Source organism: Merops nubicus, unplaced genomic scaffold, assembly GCF_000691845.1.
Source record: "Merops nubicus isolate BGI_N331 unplaced genomic scaffold, ASM69184v1 scaffold1575, whole genome shotgun sequence".
In the NCBI taxonomy this organism is placed as follows: domain Eukaryota; kingdom Metazoa; phylum Chordata; class Aves; order Coraciiformes; family Meropidae; genus Merops; species Merops nubicus.
The window spans coordinates 35,595-54,839 of NW_008608871.1; the positions used below are offsets into that span (position 1 = coordinate 35,595).

Sequence of the window (19,245 nt, forward strand, 5' to 3'; positions counted from 1 at the left end):
TGCCTTTGTTTTGCTGGTGGGCTGGTTGACTTCTAGCCAAGGCGCTTCCCATCTCAGAAGCATCGTAGAGTCCCCTGAAGCCTGACTTGGATCTTCCTTCTCTCTCTTGCCAGATTTGGATGACCCAGTAGTGACAGTCCACCAGAGCATCGGGGAGGCAAAGGAGCAGTTTTACTATGAGAGGACAGTGTTCCTCAGGTGTGTGGCCAACTCTAACCCCCCCGTCCGCTACAGCTGGCGCCGTGGCCAGGAGGTCTTGCTGCAAGGCTCTGACAAAGGGGTGGAGATCTACGAGCCCTTCTTTACCCAGGTAGGGATGAAAGAATGGTGGTTTTTTCCTTCTTTGGGCTTTTTGCTCCAAATTTTGGTAACTGGGTCAGTCTGCATATTGCTGATGGGTTTGTGGGGTGGGTGAGTTTTGAGCCCCTCCTTCCAAGAAGGACCTTGAGGTCTTGGAGTGTGGCCAGAGAAGGGCAATGAAGCTGCTGGGGAAGGGTCTAGAACCCAAGTGTGGGGAGGAGCAGCTGAGGGAGCTGGGGGTGCTGAGCCTGGAGCAAAGGAGGCTCAGGGGAGACCTTCTGGCTCTGCACAGCTCCTGTCAGGAGCCTGGAGCCAGGGGGGGGTTCCCAAGGAACAGGACAAGAGGCAATGGCCACAAGTTGTGCCAGGGGGTGTTGAGGTTGGATCTGAGGAACAATTTCTTGCCCTGGAGGTTTGTCCAGGGCTGTGCCATGCTGCTCAGGGCAGTGGTGGTGTCCCCACCCCTGGAGGGGTTTCCAAGCCATGGAGAGGTGGTGTGAGGGACATGGGGCAGTGGGGACCTGACAGGACTTGAAGATTTCAAAGGTCCCTTCCAACCAAAACAACTGCATCGTTCGTCACTGCCCAGAGAACCCCTCTCTGGCACAGAACTCCCCCTTACTTTGCTCACAGGCTTCCTAATATGAAATATGTCATTTAATTGTCTGTAAAACCATGAAACAGGGAGCAGTGGGAAGGTGCAGAGGGAGAGCTGCCTGCAGGAGCCCCTTTGAAGTAATCTTGGGCCCTGCAAGCCCAGACCCCTGATTTCATTGCCATTTCCTCATCTTTTCCAACACAATGAGAAGTGATTCTGCACAGAAGTTACAGCTTAAAAAAGCTTTTCAAGAAGTCTGAGCTCTATGGCAACTCCCTGCGTTGTTTTTTTTTTTATTATTATTTTATCCTGCCTTTCACTTCTTTGAATCTCGGGTTTTGTTGCAGGTTTACACACTTGAAAAGATGAGGTGGCAAAAAAAGGCAAGAAGTGGGTTTTTTTAAGTCTTCCTGCTCGGAGCCATGAAGGCAGAACTGGGCTATCAAAAGGGTTTGTCAGATTAAATCAGATTAATTTATTAGCAGCACATTTGCAGAGTCTCAGAATGAAAAAGTGGCACTTTCTGTTGTCTATGGGCAAAAGCGTGTGGTGGTGTTGGCAAAAAATAAGGGAAAATAAAGAAAAAAAAGGAGAAAAAATGGTTTTGGAGAGTCTCAAGCAATAACCAGTAAAGACAGGGGTGAAAGCTGCCTGGTAATTTCGTTTTCCAAGCAGAGAGTAACCTGCAAGTTTCATAAATAATTTTCAGCTAATGACTTGAGAGCAGCTCCAATTTTTTTCCTGTTTACTGTAGTTGACAGCTTTCTATTCCTCCAGTGGTTTGGGGTTTTACAGAAGGACACGCAGCCCAGACCCTTGCAAAGAGGAGAATTAGATTACATAGTCCAAGTTATTGGTCTCCTAAATGGGATGAGATTATTTTTAATTTAATATGTACAAGCCCAGTTGAGCCAATCTGGGGCTCGTTTCCTAAGACTAGAACGTGTAGGCTGGAAGATTTTTAATGTTTTAATTAAAAAGTGAGAGAATCCCTTGACATGGGATTTTTTTTGGGTTAGATTTCAGTGTAGAAATGCTGATAATTTCCATCCCTGTCATCTAATAAGGACATTATCTGATAAAATGTGTCACATGAAATCAGATTTAATATTAAAAATGATATCTATATTTCTGGGTTCTGAGGAGCATTTTTTCCTAGAACTTCTGTCTGGGCTGAATTAATGACTAATGGGCTGAATTAATAAATAAATCAGATTGTTGTATTGATAGTTGGAAGCTTATCCACAACCTCTTTAGCATTTATTGGAGGTCAGGTTGAATTAGTGCATCTTCTCCATGTGCCTACAAGATCTGATAGAGGTTTTGAAGAGGAAATAGATGGAATTAAAGGTTCAAGAGCCATAAATGTCCAGTGGACATCTCTGTGTGATTGGTTCAGCTTCTCAAAGAGTCCCAAAGATGTGCTGAAGGGTCGAGGGGATCTGGCAGAGCACCAGGAGGTAGGAGTTTGGGGTGGCATTTTTTGGTGGTTGCTTTGAAGGTGCAAATGAATCAATCTGAAAATCAAGTGTAAAGGAAAACAAGTAGTCATACAATTCAATTATCTGAGGTGTTGTACCCAAAAAAAAGGCTGATTTTTCCTTCCAGCAAGAGGCACCTAGAAAATTGAGGATATATAAACAAATTCTTGAACTTTAGACAGATTTTGTTGGATTAGTCAAGTAGTGTCAGTTATGTGCCATGGGGGAAAAAGAATAAATCTAATTAGGCACGTTCTCATCTGTGGGAGAGTTGGAAATCCTGAACTTCTCAAACCCAAAGCCTTGATGCAGAGTTTTTTTCCTCAGTTTGCATCATCCTCGTTGCACATTGTGATCCCACAGCCTGAGTACAGGATTCAATTTGCTGTATTTACAATAATTATGCAATTAGGTATAATTAGGCGAATGATCCCAACCAATGAAGAAAATATATACTGGATCAAGCCCTTTTCTAGCTCAGATAAACTCTGACCTTGAATATTTCCAAGGATGGGGCATCTACCACCTCTTCTTCAAGCAGTTTTGGATCCAACCTTTCAAAGAGTTGGTCCAAGAGATGCTAAATCAGCATGTGCTTAATTTTAATCACATAATTTCTGTGGGACTGGTTAGTCACACAGAGCACATAAGTTCCTCTGCTCCAAACTTCTCTCAAGCTCAATTTCAATGACTGTTTCTTTTCTTATCTGACCAGCTGCATCTTCTCTTTTATTGTTTTTTTTTTTTTTTTTTTTTTTTTTTTTGATAATTCTGTACTTCTACAGCCACAAACTACGTTATTTTTGCTTACATAGGCCTGGGCAGTTGGTGCAGATGGCAGCAGGTGCAGATGGCAGCAGGACTAGTGTAGTGATCATCCCCCTGGGCTCAGCACTGGGGAGGCTGCACCTCGAATCCTGGGGTCAGTTTTGGGTTTCTCACTCCAAGGAGGACCTTGAGGGGCTGGAGCGTGGCCAGAGAAGGGCAACGAAGCTGCTGGGGAAGGGTCTAGAGCCCAAGTGTGGTGAGGAGCAGCTGAGGGAGCTGGGGGTGCTGAGCCTGGAGCAAAGGAGGCTCAGGGGAGACCTTCTGGCTCTGCACAGCTCCTGACAGGAGCCTGGAGCCGGGGGCGGTCGGGCTCTGCTCCCAAGGAACAAGGGACAGGACAAGAGGCAATGGCCACAAGTTGTGCCAGGGGGTGTTGAGGTTGGCCCTGAGGAACAATTTCTTGCCCTTGAGGGTTGCCCAGGGCTGTGCCAGGCTGCCCAGGGCAGTGGTGGAGTCCCCACTCCTGGAGGGGTTTCCAAGCCGTGGAGATGTGGTGTGACGGACACGGGGCAGTGGGGACCTGGCAGTGCTGGGGCGATGGTTGGACTTGATGACCTTCAAGGTCTCTTCCAGCCTAAACCATCGTGTGGTAACATTATAAAAAGTCTTTCAGCTTTACCAGGACGTGTGATAATGAATATTTTCCAAAGTTTGCTGCTTTTATTCTTTGTGCAGCCATTTTGAGTCCCCCTTCCTGGGCTGGGTCCTGCCTCAGCCTCATCTGAGCATGATGTAAACACGGGCAAGGACTTGAGAGCAGGCAGCTGGGGGAGGAGGTGGAGCTGTGTTATTCTAATGCCAGGGTGAATAACGTGCAGGTATTGATGGATACAGATCCATTTGATGTTTGGGCAGCCCTCCACGCTGTCCATCCTCAAGCCCATCATCTCCATGTGCTTTGTTGGGCTCCCTGGGCTCACTTCTTCCCTGCTCTGTCCCATGACCTCTCAGGATTCTGTACCTGACAAAGCTCCTGTTGGCTTTTTGTTCCTCTTCTTGCTAACACTACTTTAAGGGTTTCCCACACCCATCTCAGCACCGTGCTTTTCCTCCCAATTTTCTTCTCCTCTGGTGCCTCTTTCACATAGCACTGCAGTGGACATCTCACCTTTCCCAGTTCTGGGGTGGAAATCTAATCTTTTCCATGTTCCTCTCAGCTGTGCCTGAAGGAACACCTTCATTACACACCCCGTGCAGGTCTCTGCTCCATCATTTACATCCCTGGCTAAAAATAAAACCCATTTTCAAGGGAAAACAGCAGGATTTCTGTACCTTATGATTATTTTTTTTTCATCCTTGTACCTTAATACATATTATCCCAAATAATACTGAGACTTAAACACTCTGTCAAAGCAATTTCACCCTTGCTGCTCTTATTTGGGGTGAGTATAGAAATGGGGCTGCAGTTGTAGGTTCTCTCAGCTGCCATTCTTTCAGGGAATTGAATAAAAGATGTTTTCTTGGCCATCTGAAAAGCCACGTTGAGCATCTCAGCTCCTGCAAACCAGCTTTGGTGTCTCCTGCGTCCCTGGTTGTTGCCTTGGTCCTTCCCTAACGCTCTCTCTTGCACGCCCAGGGAGAAACAAAGATCCTGAAGCTGAAGAACCTCCGACCTCAGGACTATGCCAACTACAGCTGCATCGCCTCGGTGAGGAATGTCTGCAGCATCCCTGACAAGATGGTGTCCTTCCGACTCTCCAACAAAACAGGTGGGCCTCCAGCAGCCCCCCTCCCTCCTCCTTTGGTGGCCCCACACTCTGTTGGGGTTCAGTGATGTTCTCTTGCTTCAGTTTGTGACCATGTGTAGAGACACCGCGGTAGGAGCTGTTCAGGAGCAAGGTGGAGAAGGTGTTTTGAGATGCTTGAGGGTTGGAAGAAGAGTTTGGGTTTGTTGTTCTCTATTTATCAATCTCCGGGTTTTAGATCAGGATTTATATTTCACCCAGGATCAGGGAGCTTCATTGTTGTGGATGTGGTGTGAAAAAGGGTAGGTTTGGATTAGAAATGAGGAAGAAATTCTTCACTGTGAGGTTGAACCACACTGGAACAAGCTGTCCAGAGAAGTTGTAGGTGGCCCATTCCTGGAGGTGCTCAAGGCCAGGCTGGATGAGCTCTGAGCAACCTGGTGGGAGGTGTCCCTGCCTATGGCAAGGCGTTGAACTAGATGATCCTGAAGGTCCCTTCCAACCCAAACCTTTCTATTGTTCTATGATAGACTCCAAAGAAGATAATGCAGCAAGGTGACAGGAAGGGACGTCTTGGTCAAGGCTGAGCATACAGTAAAAGACAGTGCTCAAATACTTCTCTCAATGCTTTGTTGAAAGCTTTGGTCATCTAAATATTTTAGGGAAAAAAAATCAACTTTCTCACATTAATTTGAATAATTGGTTTTCTGTGATTGATTTGATGTATTCTTACATCGATCCAGACATCGATTTCTTACACTGATTTCAGTGACAGTGGTTTCTTTCAGATTTAATGGGTTCAAATGAAAATATTCAAGTGGCCGTGGTGAAATGTTTTGCAGGGTGATTTGTAGGCGTTCAGCTCTAGTCCGTGACCAAACTGTCTCCGTGTTGAAGCATTTCTTGTTGGTTTGATCTTTCTTTGGTCTCGTTCCTCACCCAGCAAATGATCTGTTGTGTATCTCCCTCTTTCGGGACTCTATCCCTGCTCTGTATCTCCAGAGCCTCATGGTGGAGGCTGATCACAAGAGGTGTGATTGGAAATGCTCATTTCCAGGAGGATGGAAATCATTTTTACCTCTCCTAAATGTTCTTTATCCAGGATGCACAGAGGATGCATCTGAAATGCTTTAGAAACCTGACGCCAAAGAGCCAAATTCTCACATTTCTAAATAATTAGATATTTCAGAGAAGTTTTTTTTCCTGCAGCAAATGTTGGGGCATCTGAAGACTTCGGGTTAGATTAAGTTGGGTGATGTCTTAATAGCAGATGCCTCGGGGCACCGAAACCAGGTACCAGATGAACAGAACAGTTGAGGCATGAAGATGCTGAGTGAGCCCGAGATGAGCCACAGATTTTATTTGCACTTGCACATTTCACGTTATTTCTGTCCTCACAGCTTTATTCCAGGGAGTTGCCTCCAGCTTTTTTCTGAATTTCTGATTTGACAGCAGGGACTTGAAAACTCTGGTATGTCCCATTACCGTACACAAGTCACCTCTGCGCAGCTTCACAGCTCAGCTTTAAAGTTGCCCCTGGGCAATTACACTCGGCTCTGAATGTGGCAAAATTATTTGGAAGCCCTTAATTTACTCTCTCATTAAGTTTGCTAGGTGAAAAAACAAACCCAACTCTCACACAATGAGGTTTGTCCCTGATGAGTTGTTCTGATTTTATAGCAGGAGAAGCAATAAAGCCTGTCTGCCACCGGGAGGTGTGGCTGGTAGGTGGGAACAACCTTCCTCCCAACACCTACCAGAAGGTGACAGTTGTTGACACTCCCGTTTGTGTCAGAGGGATAATTTAGCTGCTGGAGACTACTCCAGACTGCTCTGTCCAATTTGGGGCTCCCTAGGGCAAGGGGGACACGGGGGGACCGCAGCAGCTCCAGTGGAGGCAACAAGGAGGGTCTGGAGCCAGAGCAGGTGGCACATGGGAGGAGGCTGAAGGAGCTGGGCTTGGTTACCTTGTCCAAGCTTTGACTGGAGGAGGCTTGACCAACCTTATCCAATCGGTGTTACTTCAAGCAGAGCTCTGGCCAGATGCCTCCAGAGATGCCTTCTGATGGAGATCATTCTCTAGTGCTGAGACTAAAGCAAGCGCATTAAAGGGCAGAACAAGGTTGTGGAGACTCTTGTTGGAATTCAGGATTGTCTCCAGCATGTTTTTGTCTGTGTAAGGACTGAGGGAAGTCCTGAAGACCTCTTGCACTGCCTTAGCCTGGACCAGGCATCGGTCAGGAAGTGCTTCTTCTGGAATATGCTTAGCAGGAGCAAGTGCAGTCTCCTTTAGGAGTACAGGGGTTGTGTTAATCCAGGCATAATTCTGCTCCCTGGCAAACATCAATTATTGACAAGTGATATTAAAACCTGTCACCAGTTTGCATGTGACTCACTGTTTGATCTTTAGAGCTGGACAAAGGAACCTGAGCTCCAGCTATCTCTGAATCACACCACTGAATGTCCAGATCTAAGAAGAAGAAGATCCTTTTACGAGTGTTCATTGTTTCAAAATGCTAGAGAAAAGGTATAATATTTACCCATAAACCCATGGACATTCTGGGCTTCCTATAATATCTCTTATAAAATGATTGGATAAAAGCAAATAAAACTTTCCTCTTGATCTACAGAGCATTTTTGGTGGCCCAGGTTGATTTGAAAACATGTATCTGCATCTTAGGAGCCAGTTCAAGAGGTGTCGTGCAGGTGATCATGATGCTGCTTTGGGTTGACACCAAGCTGTGTGGTGTGGTTGACATGCTAGAGGGAAGGGATCCAAAAGAAAGCTGGGAAGGAACCTTTTACAAGGGCTTGTAGTGATAGGACAGGGGGTAATGGCTTCAAACTGGAAGGAGGTCAATTGAGATGAGCTGGAAGGAAGTTCTTCACTGTGAGGGTGGTGACACACAGGAACAGGTTGCCCAGAGGAGCTGTGGATGCTCCATCCCTGGGTGTGCTCAAGGCCAGGTTGGATGGGGCTCTGAGCAACCTGCTGTGGTTGAAGATGTCCCTGTTCAGTGCAGGGAGGTTGGAACTAGATGGCCTTGAAAGGTCCCTTCCCACCCAACCCATTCTGTGATACTCGATAACATTGAGGCCAGGTTTTGGCAGCTTCCAAGACAGAAGTCATCCAGAGCAGAAACTCAATTTGAAAAAACACTGCTCTTAGCATCCCCTGTTCTGGGAGACATGTGATCCTGCACTAAAGGCTCAGAATCCCTGGATAACAGGCCCAGCCAGCTCTCCAGGCTGGACGTGGGTGGGTTTAGTGCTGTAGCAAAAAGAAAAAAGAGAAAAATAAAGATGGGAAGGACCCCAAGAGGTCACCTACACCCCTTTCTCATTGGCAGAATGCTCTATAGCTAAACCTTGTCCTGCTGGTGGTGTTTTAACCTGTCTGGCAGCAGCAGAAACGTTGCATTGTTTGCAGGCAGTCCTGTCCACCATGGTATGAAGAAGACCTCCTCCTCCTCCTCCTCTTCACAGCTATGGTTCCTGTGTTGGAAGACTGTTATCTTGTCCCACCTCTTCCATTGGATAACAAACCCAGCTCCTTGATTTTTGTCTGTGAGTCATGCTGGTCCTGTCAATCTCCTCTGCCCACCTCCCTGGTGAAGTTCTGGCTTGAAGGACTGTGGAGTACACCACAGCTCCCAGACTCGTGAGCGTGGAGTTCAGTGAAGGGCTGGTTCCATACATTTCCCACCCAAGGTCTTGTTTCTGCATCCCTGTAGGATAACTCCCTTTTACTTAGCATCCCCTGTTCTGGGAGACATGTGATCCTGCACTAAAGGCTCAGAATCCCTGGATAACAGGCCCAGCCAGCTCTCCAGGCTGGACGTGGGTGGGTTTAGTGCTGTAGCAAAAAGAAAAAAGAGAAAAATTGACCCCAAGAGGTCACCTAGACCCCTTTCTCATTGGCAGAATGCTCTATAGCTAAACCTTGTCCTGCTGGTGGTGTTTTAACCTGTCTGGCAGCAGCAGAAACGTTGCATTGTTTGCAGGCAGTCCTGTCCACCATGGTATGAAGAAGACCTCCTCCTCCTCCTCCTCTTCACAGCTATGGTTCCTGTGTTGGAAGACTGTTATCTTGTCCCACCTCTTCCATTGGATAACAAACCCAGCTCCTTGATTTTTGTCTGTGAGTCATGCTGGTCCTGTCAATCTCCTCTGCCCATCTCCCTGGTGAAGTTCTGGCTTGAAGGACTGTGGAGTACACCACAGCTCCCAGACTCGTGAGCGTGGAGTTCAGTGAAGGGCTGGTTCCATACATTTCCCACCCAAGGTCTTGTTTCTGCATCCCTGTAGGATAACTCCCTTTTACTGAGCACCTATTCATAGAATCCTAGAGTGATTTTGGTTAGAAAAGACTTTTTAAGCTCATCAAGTCCAACCATTAACCTCACACTGCCAAACCCACCACTAACTCATGTCCCTCAGCACCTCATCTCCACGGCTTGGAAACCCCTCCAGGGATGGGGACTCCACCACTGCCCTGGACAGCCTGTTCCTTATTGTTAATGTTTGCTTTGTGTCCAGTTCACCAACCAACATGACCCTGAGGGTCCTTTCTCTGCAGCTCCTCCTCAGCCAGTCATTCCCAATGCATTATGGGGGGTGACGGTTGCTGTTGCAAGGCAGGATTTGGCTCACCTGAGCAACACCTTGAAAGCTCAGGATGCTGGTAGCTCAGGGAGGACTGTACTTGATGGAGAGAGAAGGTTCCAAAGAGCAGTTTGTCCCATCTATTTTTGGAGAGCAGGATCTGTGCTTTAGGGGTGTTTATATCTCATCAGGATGCATGACCTTGGGTTGCATGCCTGACTTTTGGGTGGTTGAAATTAGCCAAGAGGAATTTAAGCCTATGAGGACAGTAATGGTGGAAGGGATGTGTAAACAACCATTAAATGTGTCCCTTCCGTGTGCTTATGGAGCACAGGAAGTTCCACCTCAACATGAGGAAGAACTTCTTTACTGTCAGGGTTCCAGAGCACTGGAACAGGCTCCCCAGGGAGGTTGTGGAGTCTCCTACCTTGGAGACTTCTAAGACCCATCTGGATGTGTTCCTGTGTGACCTGCCCTAGACTGGATGGTCCTGCTCTGGCAGGGGGGTTGGACTCTATGATCTCTGGAGGTCCCTTCCAACCCCTAACACGATTCTATGAGAACAACCATGCCTCTAAATTTGGGGATGAAGGGGACAGATCCACGACCGGGTTACACCGACTTAACACTGGTGGATTCTGCCCTCCCTTCGCACCCTCTGGATAAAACTATCCCCAGCGTGAATGGTTCAGGGAGTGTGGGAGCTGTGAGCCATTGTGGTGGCCTCCAGAGCGTAAGGAGTGAGGAAGTGCCTTGAATAGGGGACGGATCCTCCTCCCCTCCTCCCCGAGGAGCTCTCAATGCCTCGTCTGTGCAGAGCGCCAGCCAGCAGAGCCTCGCTGCCCGGAGAGCAGCCGGGCAGATGGGGATAAAGAGGTGACTCATCAAAGCTCCATCCCCCCTCGCTTCCAAACCAGAGGATTTCAGGAAAAGTTGGGAGGAGGAGGAGGAGGAAAACGAACAGGCTGTGGAGACCAGAGGGAGAGCACTGCGGGTACGTGGCTGGCACTCCAGCTCGGCTTGTTGATGTATAGAAGGACTGAGCGCAGCTGAAAAGGGATGATTTTAAATCTATCTGGATTCTTTGCTTTACTTCTTGCCTGTAATTCCCCCCTCTGTTTCCCCTGCAACCCCAAAATTTGCCATTCTTGCAGATGGGCAAAATCATCCTGCGCTTTACTCACCTTTAGGCTGCTTATTTGGGTGACAGGTTCAGAGGAAACTGGAAAATAAGAGGTTGGTTGTTGGTTTGGTTTTTTTTACACTTCTGAGCAGGGAGCACCATTCAAATTGAGCAGAGGCTGCTGGTAGGTGGAGGTCACACACACCCCAGCTTGAGCTGAAGGCACGCAGAGGAACGGGTGGCTCTGGCAATGCTGGGGGGAATCACCCCTAGAACCAGTCCTGTGGCTTTCCCAAAACATTTGCCAGAGTGGAAAGTGATCTGGGAATATTTACTTCAGTTGTTCCACATATGAAGTCAAAAGAAGGACACATGTGCCTGAAAAAAATGGGATTGGAGAATTTTGCCTTTCCTCTGCCCCTGGAAGTGCTGGAGTTTTAAAGGCAGTGAAAATGAAGTGGGGAAAAGAGCAAGTAAAACAAAACAAAAAAAAAAAAAAATCAAAAGAAAAGGTTGAGCTGTATGGTGAACATAGAGAATTGTAGAATGGTTTGGGTTGGAGAGGACCTTCAAGATCCTCTAGTTGCAACCCCACTACCATGGGCAGCGACACCTCCCACTAGAGCAAGTTCCTTAAATGGAACCAACCTGGTCTTGAACATTTATCTTAAAACATTTCTGGTTTATGAAGATTTTAGGACTGGAAGTGATTATGGCTGGAGTATTTTGCTACTTCTCTGCACGTGGGTTACATCCAGCACCTAAATGAGACACGGCCGAAGTGAAAAGCTCTGTGGGACTGGTTGCTGCTTGACAGTGATTTTATATAAACACATTTTGATAGGCTGATTGAACATTGGTAGAGGGTGCCCAGAGAGGTTGTAGAGTCTCCATCCTTGGAGATAGTCAAAAGACATCTGAACAGTAGACATCTACAGTAGGGAACCCTGTTTATACAGGGGGTTAGACCTCCAGAGGTGCCTCCAACCTCAACCATCTGTGATTCTATGATGAATTCTGCTCCTGAGCCTGCAGAGAGTTCATGTTTAAGTGTCTTTCCATAATTCTTTCTCCCTTGGATATCTCTCTGCCAAGGCAAAAGGTGAACCTGTCCAGCAGAGTCCACAGCTAGTTTGGCATGTCCTGAGAGAGCAGATGAAGTGCTGGTGCACGTGGGGGGGTGTTGGCTTGACAACTCAGGTTCACAGAGTCAGTTAGGTTGGAAAAGACCTTTAGGATCATGGAGTCCAAGAGTTAACCCAGCACTGCCAGGTCCCCACTGCCCTGTGTCCCTCACACCACATCTCCACAGTTTGGAAACCCCTCCAGGGGTGGGGACTCCACCACTGCCCTGGGCCAGGCCTTGATAACCCTTTCAGGGAAGGAACTTTTCCTGAGACCCAGTTTGTCCCACTGGAATACCTTATCCTGGCTGGTTCAAGACCCATGGGCACTTTCTGCCTAGAAGAGTTTTCTCTTTCATGAGACCAACAAGTAAGGCTGTCAAGTAGCAGTCAGAAGCTGATGGCTCTACCGGTAGCAGCAGAGAGGATGAGCACATAGAAGTTTTGGGGTTTTGGGTTTGGGTTTTGTTGGGTTTTTTTTGGAGGGGGAGGTGAGAGGGCTGTTGGGTTGGTTTTTTAAGGACTATTGATGAGAAGGAAGGACCTATCATTGCAGCAGCCTGTGGCAGCGTGGTCAGTACAAAGTTTATTTTCCCTCTGGACCTCAACATCTGGATCTCAGCTGGGAGTTAGAATCTATTCTTTTTTGAACTGTGCTGAATAAATAAGTACAGAAAGGATGCTCTCAGCCCAGCAGGGATCTCAGATCTTCTCTCTACTTGCTCTGACTTGAAAGGGACTATTCATAACGTGTCAAGTCAGGAGCATGTGCATTGTGTTCCTGCAAGTAACCCTGGCTGCAAATGGAACGGGTGGCTACACATACACATGGAGATGGGGAAAGTATAATTCAATTACCTTCTATTTCTTCAGCTCTGCCCAGGAAATAATTCATAAAACTGGAGGAAATAATGTACTTCCATTTCTAATTCATCATAAATGAGTGAGTCGTCAAGGACATGACTTTCTGCCTCTGCTTTGATATTGCTATTAAAGTCTTCGTTTTCTTTTGCATTTCCAGTAATCCCTAAAGCCAGCTGTGAAGCTTCTCAATTCCTTATACCCTCTCTACATACACATCTTTGTCTCCTTGTAATTACAACTCATTTTGGTGTCAGTTTTTTCCCTCCCCTCCACCAGTGGCAGATTCCTTTCTCCTCCCAGTACAGTACCTGTCCCAGAGAGCCATCCCAGGCAGCCATAGAGACTCTGCTGCTTTCAAGCTCAGTGAACATCTCTAGGGGATGGTTGAGCAGAAGATGTTTCCAGCCTCCCTGCCCACCATCCTGGGGCAGCTCTGTTTAAACTGGGAGTGTTTTGTTGCAGAGCCAGGAAGGTGTTTGGGAAACTGGTGTTGTGAAGAGTCTATAGTGGTGGGTGTTGTAGCCACGTTTCAGAATTCATCTCTACATCAGTGGTGCCTAACTCCTTGTGTGTGCCCATGTTGATAGCAGGGAAAAAAAATGGGTGTAGTTCTGATTTAAATTCTCCATGGAGACTTGCCTGGCAGAGCTGTGTGCCGTGACCTGCTGGGTTTCCATGGCACTTTGTCACACGGGCTGTGGGTGCTCTCCAATCCCACGAGGGACTCTGGGTGCAGGGGCAGAGCTCGCACACGAAAGCCTCTGCACTGAAGGCCCTTTAAAAAGGCTGCAGCTGCAATCTGAAAGGGCCCTGGCCATGAGTAGTGCCTTGTTCCCCGCGGGCAGGGGCTGGCGGGGGCACTGCGCTGCCTTTGTCCCCTGGCACACCAGCCCTGGCTTTGAAATGTGGGGCTGGCACTCAGAAACCCCTGCTCCTGAAGGGCAGGGAGGCTGCAGAGCTCGTTTGAACGCTGAGCTGTTCTCTTTAGGAGGCTCAGAAACGATGTTGGGGAAGCCTGTTCCATGTGCTCACCCCTAGGAATAGTTCCTGGAGCTTGGTGGTGTTTGATGATGGATTTTGTTGTTCCTATCAGAGAGTTGGGAAAAAGTTCCTGCTGGGCAGGTTGCCTGGCTCAGTCTCTGCCAGCGTTGGGGTGAAGGTTCTGCCTGGGAGATGCTTTGCTTGCCAAATCTGGATGGCCCAGTGTCCATCTCGTTAATCCCAGTGCCTGGTGGTCATCTAAGAGAGACCTTAGCTGAGGTGAAGCTTTGGAAGGGGCTTAGAGGGTGATGACACACTCCGTTTATTAACTCCTTATGGTAAAGGTGTTTTTGTTGCATGAGGAATTATATATCTATAAGGTTTCATACATGAACACCTCCTGTGGCTCCATCAGTTTTGGTGACCTTCTGGCTCTCAACATCTTCCTGAAAGGAGGTTGTAGAGAGGTGGGTGCTGTTCTCTTCTACCAAGCAACAAGTGATAATGAAATGAAGGTTGGAGGCACAAATTGCTGGCTTCCTGTCACTGCAGTATGAGTGATCATGGTGAGAACCATGTGAGAGCTTGTTTATAAGGATGTGAGGATCTCCACAAGCCTCAGAAAGCTTGGGTCACTTTCTTGTGCCTTCCAAAAGAAGCAGATTGTCAGTCCTGGCTCCAGCCTTGTTCTGGGAAAGCAGATTGGGCTGTGGAAGTGGAAGGGAGCTTGGCTCACGCTTCTGTTTCTGCTCCTACAAGTTGGTGTGGGTGCCAGTGGGTGACACCACTTCTGTCTTGGAGGCTGGAGCCTGAAGCAATGTCCTTCAGGTTCAGATCCCATCTCTGTCCCTAACGAGAGCCAGTAGGAGACACCTCAGAGCAGTGGCAGACAGACGTGTGCTTGTCTCCCCTCCCATGCCAGAAAAAGAGACACCTTATACCCTGAAGCCTGAGTTTTAATAATCCTTCAACAATATTTTGGTCTAATCATCAACTATTATAATTGCTCTGGATCATCTTGTCATGTTTATAAATGCCTGCTCCATTTTTTAATCATGCTGGACCCAGGCAATAAAAAAACCAGGGTGGTGATGAGTTACATGGTTCAGATTTACCCTGGGTGTGGTGTTTAGCCCCCAAAGTTTGCAAATAAATAAAAGGGAGGAGAAAATCCATTTCAGAGAGAAGATTAAGTCAAAATTTTCTGCAAGGGGAAGATTCTGAGGGGTTTTGTGAAGCCCTGGGACCAGTGCAAGGCTGGCATAAGTGGGTTGTTAGAACCATCACTGCCTGTAGGCTGGTGATGGATTTGTAAGACCTCCTCCTCAGGGTAGGATTGATGTCAACCATCTTCTGCCATCTAAATCTTACCTGTCTAGATTAAACTAATCTTTGGGCTCTGTCTGCAGTCAGCAGAGGCAGGGATGCCACAGGGGAGGGTTCCTGCAAGATAGCTTGAGGCAGATAAGGGGAATCACCTTTTGGCAGCAGCTCCTGCTGGCATTGAGAGCAGGGACAGACTTCACAGGAGAGAGAGCTCCACGTCCCTCACTCAGACCTTCTCTCCTAAACCTTTTCTCTACCGGGTGTTTGCTCAGAAAATCTGGAAGAGAGAGAGAGATTTGGTAGCTGGTTGGAGATGAGCCAGTGTGTGCTCAGGAGGCCAAGAAGACCACCAACAGCCTGGCTTGGTTCAGCACTAGTGTGGTCAACAGGAGCAGGACAGGGATCAACCCCCTGGACTCAGCACTGGGGAGGCTGCCCCTCAAATCCTGGGGTCAGTTTTGGGCCCCTCACTCCAAGAAGGATCTTGAGAGGCTGGAGTGTGGCCAGAGAAGGGCAATGAAGCTGCTGGAGAAGGGTCTAGAGCCCAAGTGTGGGGAGGAGCAGCTGAGGGAGCTGGGGGTGCTGAGCCTGGAGCAAAGGAGGCTCAGGGGAGACCTTCTGGCTCTGCACAGCTCCTGTCAGGAGCCTGGAGCCAGGGGGGGGGTCGGGCTCTGCTCCCAAGGAACAAGTGACAGGACAAGAAGAAAGGGCCTCAAGTTGCCCCAGGGGAGGTTGAGGTTGGCCCTGGGAAAAAATTTCTTGCCCTGGAGGGTTGCCTAGGGCTGTGCCAGGCTGCCCAGGGCAGTGGTGGAGTCCCCACCCCTGGAGGGGTTTCCAAGCCGTGGAGATGTGGTGTGAGGGACACGGGGCAGTGGGGACCTGGCAGTACTGGGGGACGGTTGGACTTGATGGTCTTAAAAGTCTCTTCTAATCAAAACAGCTCTACGACTCTGTAATTAACCCAAGTCAATTAATGCAGGCCTTCCAGCAGATGACTAAACTTGTGGTTTAGCCTCATTTCTTTACACATCCAGGTCCTGGCTGACAGAGAGAACTGACCACGAGCTCTCTCTAACTTGGAGCTGAAGCCATTTTCCTGCCACCCCCAGGTCTCTGAGCATTTCACTGGAGATGAGCCAAGGGTTGGTGACTTCCACCTTTCCCATGCCTGGCTGGAAGGAGGAGAGAGGTCCATGTTGACTGCAATGAGAGAGGAGATCATGCTCTTGGAGATGGACAAGTGTGGGGCTGTTGGTGGGTGTGCTCCAGCAACGGAAGGACAAAGTCCGAGTGACTATAGAAAACTTCCAAATTCTCCATTCTTAGGCCACAATTTGGCAACGTGCACGTGACAACGACTCAGGCAAGGCTGCTGTAGGCCCAGGTCCCTCCTCAGAGCTGAAAATAAGAAGCTCCATATTTTGGGTTCATGGTGTTGAGGTATGGATTGCGTGCAGGGTCCCAGGCAGAGAAACATCACAGTGACAGCTCGTCGTTGCTGTGGATCCTACTCATAATTGATGTTTGACCCTTTATATTCTGCACCAACATGGATTTGTTGGAAACCTGAACATCCATTCTGATTTTTTAATACCCTGAGGTTTAAATCAGGGCTTTTCACGCTTGTAGCTGAGTGTGCTGCTGAATTTTTGTGTTTGTCTGGTGGGATAGGTTGTTGTTAAGGGCTGTGTGCTGTAAGCAAAGAGAAATTGCTGTATGCAAACCATAATTTTTGTGTACTTAGTGTTTTGAGTGCTGTGATGAAAGGGATGTACCACAGCATTTTTAGCAGCTGTCTTTGTCTTTGTCTCCCTCCCTGAAGGGTGGCAGAGGGCTCCCTTTCATCTGGAGGATTATCAGGCCATGATGGTAAGCAGCACCACCAGGTTGGGTTGGCGTCGTTGGAGTTTTCGTCTTTTGTTCTGAGGTTTGAAGGGTTGTTCCTGGCTCTCCTGTTCCTTGTCTCGTGGTGTGATGTTTAGTGAGGGCAAGGAGCCAGAGATGTTCAAGAAAAAACATTAAACTCAGGAGGAGGGAGGGGCAGCTGAGTCCTGCCCTCTGAGTCCTACTACCTCTTGGTGGTTACCCCACGGGTCTGGAGCTCAGTTCTGGTTGCAGAGAGAATACCTGGAGCTCCACTTCTGCTGCCTTCCCCTAAGCAAAATCTATTTAAATGTGAAACACAACATACTGCCCAGTTTCATACCTCTCATCCCAAAACAGGGCCCCCTCAGCTGATGGAAGGTTGTGAGGTCAGAGGACGTGGGCAGAGACACTGATGCAGTGCTGGCTTGGTTTCTGTCTGTAGTTTTACCTGTACACCCAGTTTCTTCACCTTTCAGTTGGTCGCATGAACCCAGGGACGTATGATGAGAGGGATCAGCGGGGTCCCAAGCCAGGAGGAGCTGGAGGTGGAGACTGTGCTTGTAGACCTCTGCTTTCCTGCTTCTTGAAGAGCTTCCCTGGGTGGAGGTTGGCTCTTCTCTCTGTGCTAGGTCAGGTATGAATGAAGATCTTCCCATTTGAGTGCTCCAGGTTCTGAATTCAGGGAAAGGTTCCTCCTGGGTGAACTCCACCTAAAGAAAACTCATTTTATGGTTGTTTTGTGTCTGCCTTCAGTGAGTTCTGTGTATTCCTTTCATGAGGAAACCAGATTCACATGTGAAGCAGAATACACGAGACTGTATCTCTGTTGGGTTTGCGTGGCAAGATTTTGGAACTGAAGGGTGCTACAGGGGTGGCTTCTCTGACAAGCTTCCAGAAGCTTCCCTCGTGTTTGATAGAGCCAGTGCCAGCCAGCTCCAGGATGGACCAGCTGCTGGCCAAGGCCAAGCCCATCAACAGTGGTGGCAGCACCTCTAGGATAACGTATTTAAGAGGAGAAAGTCCTGCAGCATGACAGGAGCCAGAAGAGAGGAGTGAGAATATGTGAGAGGAAGAGCTCTGCAGATATCAGGATTGGTAAAGAAGGTGTGGGAGGAGATGCTCCAAGTGCTGGAGCAGAGATTCCCCCCCAGCCCAAGGTGAGGACCACGGTGAGGCAGCCTGGCCTCCTGCAGCCCATGGAGGTGATGGTGGGGCTGATACCCCCCTGCAGCCCGTGGAGGTGGTGGTGGGGCAGATAACCCCCTGCAGCCCATGGAGGTGATGGTGGGGCAGGTAACCCCCTGCATCCATGGAGGTGATGGTGGGGCAGGTAACCCCCTGCAGGCCATGGAAGACCCTGTGCTGGAGCAGGTGTATGCCCAGAGGAGGCTGTGACCCTGTGGGAAGCCCATGCAGGGGCAGGCTCCTGGCAGGAGCTGTGGAGAGAGGAGCCCATGCTGGAGCAGGTCTGCTGGCAGGACTTGTGCCCACACAGCAGAACCACACCAGGGCAGTCTGCTCCTGAAGGAGTCCACCCCATGGAAGGGACCCATGCTGGAGCAGTTCGTGAAGAACTGAAGCGGATGGGAAGGACTCCCATTGGAGAAGCTCATGAAGGTCTGAAGGGACCTCACACTGGAGCAGAGGAGGAGTGTGAGGAGTCCTCCCCCTGAGGAGGAAGGAAACAACATGTGATGTACAGACCACAACCTCAGCTCCCCACCATCCCCCTACATTGCCTGGGGGGAGGAGGTGGAGAAATCAGGGTGAAGTTCAGCCTGAGCAGCAGGGAGGGGTGGGGGGAAGGGGCTTTAAGCTTTGATTTTATTTCTCATTACCCTCCTCTGATTTGATTGGTAATAATGTAAATTAATTTTCCCCAAGTCAAGACTCTTTTGCCCATGACCATCATTGCTGAGGGATCTCTCCCTGTCCTTATCTCCACCCATGAGCTTTATTTTACATTTAGTCATTATTTAGTTGCTGTTGCTGCAGGATCCATGTAGATACATCCCAATTTTTTTTATATGTGATTTGGGGTACACCTTCAAGCAAAGCCTGAGTCCAGCAAAAGTGGATCCCTCAACACAAAAGACAGGGGATGCCATAGCTTGCGTTGAGGTTTCCAGTCCCAGCCTCTAAAACAAAGTGCCACAACCTGTCCCTTCATATTGAGCCTTTCTGTTACTCCTTTTATATCACATGGAATTAGTTCATGGATAAAAAGAGGCAAGAAGGAAGCAGCAGCATCTTTCCATTAGCCTGTGCTGCAGGGCAGTTGGGATGGCTTGGTGGACCTCCAAACAAAGGATGTTGTATGGGCATCAGCAGGGACCCAAGTCTGCACCTCTCCCACATGTCTGAGGAGATGGAGCTGTGGCCACCACTGTCTGTTCCAGGTTGCACAGCCCAGGCAAGGGAAAAAGCATCTGTGCTGGGTTCTTCTTTCATTTTTCCTGTGTGC

The 19,245-nt window shown here is 48.6% G+C and overlaps 1 protein-coding gene across 1 annotated transcript in view; it reads left to right on the top strand.

Annotated features, from left to right (window-relative positions):
* LOC103773033 (MAM domain-containing glycosylphosphatidylinositol anchor protein 2-like) overlaps positions 1 to 19,245 on the top strand; it is a gene marked incomplete at both ends in the record, with an annotated part of 91,787 nt that overhangs the window by 21,268 nt on the left and 51,274 nt on the right. Inside the window, 2 exon segments of the mRNA XM_008940384.1 lie at positions 114 to 310; positions 4,784 to 4,916. Coding sequence (XP_008938632.1) covers positions 114 to 310; positions 4,784 to 4,916 — 330 coding nt within the window.